Genomic DNA, 7436 nt, shown 5'->3' with positions numbered 1-7436 from the left:
CCTTCACCTCCTCTGCTGGTTTGCGGAAAGTGGGGTCAGGATATTGTACTCCTCAGTCAGTTATCTCTAAATACCGGTAGGGTTACCTTTCGTGCTATAAGCAAGGTTGTGAGTGAATTGGGTAGGAACAGTCAATTAACATGATCCTTTATTGGGTTTTAATACAAATGGCTTGCATAGGCTGATAGGTCTGCAGCCCATTCAAGTGCAGCATGTCACCATGCCAGGTAAGTTATTCAGGGAACTAAGTGGTTTGCTTTCAGGTAGCCCTGTACTCTTGGAAGTAGGAGAAAATGTAATATTTAAAGGAAAATGCCAGTGTTACTTTTTGGCCCATCTGCAGTAGGTGGCAATGACTTCTCTATCTAACCCGACAGGTTTAGTAACTTCCATTGCTTTGACATGAAATGTGGGAATTTAAAGGGTAAGTCAGAGTTTTGGATCTATCACCCTATTTCCGACGTACCAATGATATTGTTGATCGGTAGAGTCCTTTCTTCCTAAGTCCGGATTGCTGGCAGCAACTCTAATGCAAAACCAATGGGGCCACGCTGCACTCTGTACAAGCCCTGAAGTAAACACTGAAACCTACGGTGCTATAAGTAGGTAATAGGGCCATAGGGATCAGAAATTCTGAACTGAACCCGATTCACCCGATAGCTCGCAGTGCTCCAGAAATGCATCTAAAACCAGAGAAAAACTATTTTCGGCTGTATAAGTTATCATTAAGTTATCATTGTGAGAGTCACGCCATACCATCTGATGTTGAAAATGAATGTGCAACAATAGTTTGAAATGTTGATGACATCAGACTTGCCATTTGCCAAAGCACAGCTAAAATAGCACAATGCTAAAAAGACTGACAAAATAAACTGCAATGGTGATCGCCAGGCGATAACACAACGCTATGGTGACACAAGGAAAATACTTCACCACGCCTGTATTTTCAGTTGATCACTTTCATTTTCACTTCGTCTATCATCTGTCGAAGGCGTCTGAGCATCAGGGAAATGTTAGCTCAGTCCGCCGCCACCAACATGGCCGCTGTGACATCATTGTGGCTCAGCTGAACGGCCTCCCGTCTGTGTGTCACCCCTCGTGTCTTTCTCTCCATCCAGACCAACCAGTGGAAATGTAAGAGCTGTGAGACAGAGACAAGCTCCCACCTACATCTGCCCTCCCCCACACCCCCTCCCTCCCTCCCTTCCGGACTGTGTCTCATCATTCCATCAGTCCATCTTTCTCACAAATCCATCCATCAGCAACCAGTGGCATGCTGTCATCACCGTGCGTTCGTCTCTTCGCCCGTCCGTCCGTCCGTCCATCCGTCCTTCTGTCTGTCTGCAATAGGGATGCAAGACCCCCAGTGGGTAGCTATCTGTTTGCCTGCATTTGTGTGTGTGTGTGTGTGTGTGTGTGTGTGTGTGTGTGTGTGTGTGTGTGTGTGTGTGTGTGTGTGTGTGTGGTGTGCGCGCGTGCGTGTGTGTGTGTGCGTGTGTGTGTGCGCGTGCGTGTGTGTGTGTGTGGCGCGTGTGGTTTCTGGTTGTTATTACCTTGTAGGTTGGATTGTTAATCCTAGCTATAGCCTCTTTAATGCTAATTATCGATACCTGAATGTGTCATTTTTACTGCAGCTAAGGTCTCATGAAAGCACATATAAATCATTGAAAAGACAGACAATAATATGCTTTGGTATTACTCTCTGGGCCGTTATATATTTGTTGTCCTGACAACTCCCTGCTTTGGGGTTGAACATATGAGTGGTTGTGCATCTTCTGCTGTGCTGTAACCTCTGTTCCTCTCTCCTCTGTCAGGGGTGAAGAGGGGAGTATGCTCCCAGATTAATCACTTCCCGGAGGACGGCAGACTTTGACCACGACGGGGCGGAGTACGTTCTACGTAAGTCCACCGGCAGCGGGACGTTGTCTGGGCTGTGGGATGAGAGGAGAGAGAGGAGAGAAGAGAGTAAAGGCAATTAGTAGTAGTGGCTACATGGGAGGGTGACGCCTTACAAGCTGCAACAGTGGGCTGAGAACGAGAACACGATGCGATGAGAACGGGGCAGAAAGAATGAGCCAGGTTCTGTCAAAACCTCCGCATCTCCCATCAGTGTGAACGGAACGTGTGTCTGCTCGAGTCTCCGAAAGCCACGTGACAAGGTCATGGCAATTATAGCGAGTTGAATGGTCTCATTTTTATGTAAAGTCTCCGGTATAGTTATGTGTCAGGGGCCAGTTTTAATTACCTTAAACAGGTTCATCTCTAGGGGTAACTACAGAACTACAGTAAACTGGCAATGGCATTATGAATATTTGGGCTGTTTTCTTGGAATCACAATACGATTAAGTCAGTTTTCGATTCATAATCGATTCTAAATTCAATACATGCATCAATTTGATGCTAGATTTTATTTGACTATGGTAGATACTTTAATAGGTGTCAAGGAAAGATCACACTTAAATCACACTGAATAAAAAACAAGATTTATTTTCCAGTTTAGTCCACTCAATATGAACCACAAATGCAATAATTTGAACAGAAACATGTTACTGGCAGTCTCAACATTTATTTTTATAATAATAAATCTTTTCTAAATTGATTTTGTGAATCGATTTTTTTATCGGTAGAATCACAATTTTCTTTAATTTTTTTCACAACACCCCTAATAAACAGTGGCCTATGGATTGAGCCTGTCTTTACATTCAGTGTGTTCCTGTTGGTTCTCTGGACGACCTCAAGTAGGCGCCAGTCTTAATAAAAACAGACACAATGACTTTGTACAATTAAACACTAAATGGGAACATGTCTGTGGGGGGTTAGTCTCTGTGGCAGGTCTCTCTGCTCAGCATGCTTGTATGCAGCCATCCTTTACAGCCACTCGCACCACACTGCTCTGCACCTGGCCAGGTGGAGGAAGCACAATGCTATAGGCCCCTAATGACCCCAGGTGACAACCCAACAGCCCAATGACAACACATGGCTAACCACAACATAAGAAGAGAGGGAAAGCAGTAGAAGAGAGGGAAAGCAGGAGAATAAGAGAGGGAAAGCAGGAGAAGAAGAGTGAGAAAGCAGGAGAAGAAGAGTGAGAAAGCAGTAGAAGAGAGGGAAAGCAGGAGAAGAAGAGTGAGAAAGCAGGAGAAGAAGAGTGAGAAAGCAGGAGAAGAAGAGTGAGAAAGCAGTAGAAGAAAAGAGGCAAAGCAGTAGAAGAGAGAGAAAGCAGTAGAAGAAGAGAGGGGAAGCAGGAGATGGAGACGAGAGGGAAAGGAGGAGAAGAAGAGAGAAAGGAGGAGAAGGAGAGAGGGAAAGGAGGAGAAAAAGAGAGGGAAAAGAGGAGAAGAGAGAGAAAGAAGGAGAAGAAGAAGACGAGAGGGAAAGGAGAAGAAGAGAGAGAAAGGGGGATAATAAGGAGAGAGGGAAAGGAGGAGAAGAAGAGAGAGAAAGGAGGAAAAAAAGAAGAGAGGGAAAGGAGGAGAAGAAGAGAGAGAAAGGAGGAGAAGAAGGCTCAATCTCATTCCACTCACTCCACCCTTGCTCTATCCACTCTGCCTCCATTTGCACATTTGCGTGGATGTTTCTCCATTACTGAAGGGCATCCCAACCTGGTTAGCAGGGAGGGTTCTCCATTACTGAAGGGCATCCCAACCTGGTTAGCAGGCAGGGTTCTCCATTACTGAAGGGCATCCCAACCTGGTTAGCAGGCAGGGTTCTCCATTACTGAAGGGCATCCCAACCTGGTTAGCAGGGAGGGTTCTCCATTACTGAAGGGCATCCCAACCTGGTTAGCAGGGAGGGTTCTCCATTACTGAAGGGCATCCAACCTGGTTAGCAGGCAGGGTTCTCCATTACTGAAGGGCATCCCAACCTGGTTAGCAGGGAGGGTTCTCCATTACTGAAGGGCATCCCAACCTGGTTAGCAGGGAGGGTTCTCCATTACTGAAGGGCATCCCAACCTGGTTAGCAGGCAGGGTTCTCCATTACTGAAGGGCATCCCAACCTGGTTAGCAGGGAGGGTTCTCCATTACTGAAGGGCATCCCAACCTGGTTAGCAGGGAGGGTTCTCCATTACTGAAGGGCATCCCAACCCGGTTAGCAGGGAGGGTTCTCCATTACTGAAGGGCATCCCAACCTGGTTAGCAGGGAGGGTTCTCCATTACTGAAGGGCATCCCAACCTGGTTAGCAGGGAGGGTTCTCCATTACTGAAGGGCATCCCAACCCGGTTAGCAGGGAGGGTTCTCCATTACTGAAGGGTTAACAGGGAGGGTTCTCCATTACTGAAGGGTTAGCAGGGAGGGTTCTCCATTACTGAAGGGCATCCCAACCTGGTTAGCAGGGAGGGTTCTCCATTACTGAAGGGCATCCCAACCTGGTTAGCAGGGAGGGTTCCCCATTACTGAAGGGCATCCCAACCCGGTTAGCAGGGAGGGTTCTCCATTACTGAAGGGCATCCCAACCCGGTTAGCAGGGAGGGTTCTCCCCCCGGTTAGCGTGGAAGGGGAGTGGATGACAGAAGCCTGGGTCAGTGAGTGAGCAACGAAGCTGACTTCTGAAACACCACTACCCCTTAAGCAGGTAGCAAACGGAAACGCAGAAGGATGGAGGAAACAAATCCTACAAATGTTAGTTCCTTGTCGACTGAAACTCAATAGTCAAATTATTGTTGTCATGACGTGCATATAGGCAGTACTCGAGTTGGGGGGGGGGTGAGGGGGGATGGCATCCCCCCTGAAATAAAAACGGTCAATATCATCCCCCTTCTAAAACAGCCATCCCCCCTTCCCATCCCTTCCATCAAAGTATCAGAATGTTTATAGACATTCCCGCGGGCCATCCTCTCCTCAGTCACGAGAGCACTCGCAAATATGCTGCGCATATCACTGTCAAACGGTGCGCGTCTCGTGCCACTGTCGGTCGCTTGATTGACAGTGGCACAGTGGCACGAGACCACTGCACAAGACCCCGCGAAAATATCAGAATGTTTCATAAAAATGCCCACGGTACTGGCCATACTGTCAGTGCGCGTCTTGTGACAGCTGTCGGTGGCTTAGCGCAGCCAGTTACGGTCATCAATATCGTAATGGCCAAACGACCAGGAGGGCAGCGTGATCTAAGGGACATGTTTAAAAAGGCAAAAAATAATATAACAGACCTGTACGTAAAGTGCACGATCATTACTTTAGTTATCAAAGGTGGAATCTCTAGACATAAGCAATGAATGAGTTTAAAGCTAAGCTACGTTTTTCTCTCTTGTTAGAAGAGGGATCACTTCTTCAGTTAGATTTGATTTGATCTTTATTTATCTCGAACATTTTCAACCATAAACACACACATTTGTAATAACAAAAAAAAACTAAAAACGAAATAAAATACAAATAAAATTAAATATATCTTCCTATGGATATGATCAACATAGCTCAAGACAAATGGTTTTGTTCGAGAAGGGACAGAAAGAAGCAACGCTTATCTGGTCCTGCCCCTTCCTTACAATATCATATTATTATGTAATAAGTTATCTATCAATAGTTAACTAACGTAGCTAGCTAAACCATGAGGACTTGGATGTCTTTAACCAGGCTAGCATTTGTGTCAGCTAATCATCAGAAAAATATGAATTGTCCCCCCCAATAATATGTGCTATCAAGAGTAGTGTATCTACTCCCACTTTGTAATTCTAGTTTAGAAATACTCCTAAAAGCTTAATTTGCGTATTCAAATCATTAAAATGTTCTACCGGGGGACAATGCCCCCGGACCTCCCTATACTCTGTGTCCCCCCCATGAGATCTGCAGCCCTGACCATCCCAACTCGAGTACTGCATATAGGTAACGTGACAATTGGAGTTCATCTTCCTTTGTTTTATTTTCTGTAAGGTGTCTTTGTTTCTTGTAACATGCGCTTTTTTTTTATTTATTTTTTATTGATATTTTCCCCCTCCATTTTCCTCCGATTTTCTCCCATCCCAATGTTAGTCGTATGCCAATTCCCAATCCCCTTCCTGGTCGCTGCGCACTTACCCCCCACAGTCAGATCATCTGGGAGAGTGGAGGCTACCACGTGCTTCCTCCGACACATGTCCATCCAATCAACCGCTTCTTTTCACCTGGCAGCGCGGATTCTCACTGAGAGGGCGTAGCGTGTGGGAGGATCACACTATCCCACTCAGGTCCTATCCGCGCTTAGCAGGCGCCCCGACCGAACTGTAGGAGTCGCTGTTTACAACGACCCGGACCCACCCCGCCAGCTTCTCCCACCCTCTAATACAGCCAATTGTATTAGTGTGAACGGCCGGCCAAGCTGGTGACAACCCCGGAGCTGTGAGCTGGACCCGAACAGGCGAATCCAGCTCACAGCTCCGGGGTTGGTGACGAACGCAATCTCCGCTACGCCACCTAACCGCCCTGTAACATGCGCTTTTAAATAAAATGTATTATTAAAAAAATTACAGAATGTGGGGTTGACACTCAAGTGCGAACTGTCCAAAGTGAGCAATCAATATATTAAGCACATTTTAAATTAAAAGAATGCACAGCTTATTTTTTTTTATTGTTGAAAGCAATAGAAGAAGAAAAAAGTTAAAGCAGGAGACGAAGCGAGGGAAAGCAGTAGAAGAAGAAGAAGAAGCGAGGGAAAGCAGTAGAAGAAGAAGAAAGTGAAAGGAGGAGATGAAGCAATGGAAAGCAGTAGAAGAAGAAGCGAGGGAAAGTGTGAAGCTGCTGTTCATTACTTTTTAAGCCTGGTTTCTTTGTTGCTCATGTTCCTCAAAAGATTGTCTGTGTGTGTGAATTAAACATGTGACTATGTGTATATGAAGTCGTGGGAGATGGGCTGCCCTAGTTCATGCTCAGTGCCCTGCAGTGATATCCTTCCTTTCCATGATATGGCACATGTGTGCCTGTGCATATGCAAGGAGAAGCCCATGTTCTGTTTACAATGTTGCCGCGGCATTTTGGTGGCATTTAGGTGGCATTTCCCTCCTGTGGCCTAGTTGTCCTAGATGGGAAAGGAGTGTTAATGTGTAAATGCGTGTGCGTGGTAAGCAGACCTCCTGGAGGTATCAGAGTGGAGGGCCTCACGGGAAGGTTTTGATTCCATCACTGAATAATTAATTTTCTCACCCCAGTATTCTGTGTATATTTTTATATTTCAGCACAACACCAGCCTAACGCCTTGCTTCCCTATTCTTCCCATTGTTCTGCTTTATCCTTCATGTTATTCTCTACACTCGTTTTTCCTTCCTATGGTGTGATTAACTATGTTCTCTCCTCCTGTCTGTAGGGGTAGTTTAACTATGTTCTCTCTTGTTTGTAGGGGTAGTTTAACTATGTTATCTCCTCTTATCTGTAGGGGTAGTTTAACTATGTTCTCTCCTCCTGTCTGTAGGGGTAGTTTAACTATGTTCTCTCTTGTTTGTAGGGGTAGTTTAACTATGTTCTCT

General features: G+C 45.9%; 1 protein-coding gene across 1 annotated transcript in view; it reads left to right on the top strand.

Annotated features, from left to right (window-relative positions):
* Positions 1-220: 220 nt before the first annotated feature.
* Positions 221-7436, top strand: part of cacng8b (calcium channel, voltage-dependent, gamma subunit 8b) — a gene marked incomplete at both ends in the record, with an annotated part of 21474 nt that continues 14258 nt past the window's right edge. Inside the window, 3 exon segments of the mRNA XM_084336741.1 lie at positions 221-227; positions 1815-1861; positions 1863-1899. Of these exon segments, the coding sequence (XP_084192867.1) occupies positions 221-227; positions 1815-1861; positions 1863-1899 (91 nt within the window).

Source organism: Notolepis coatsorum (assembly GCF_963971535.1).
Source record: "Notolepis coatsorum genome assembly, chromosome: 19".
Lineage (NCBI taxonomy): Eukaryota > Metazoa > Chordata > Actinopteri > Aulopiformes > Paralepididae > Notolepis > Notolepis coatsorum.
Note: the sequence above shows the minus strand (reverse complement) of the source record. Positions and strands in the feature narration are given on the sequence as shown.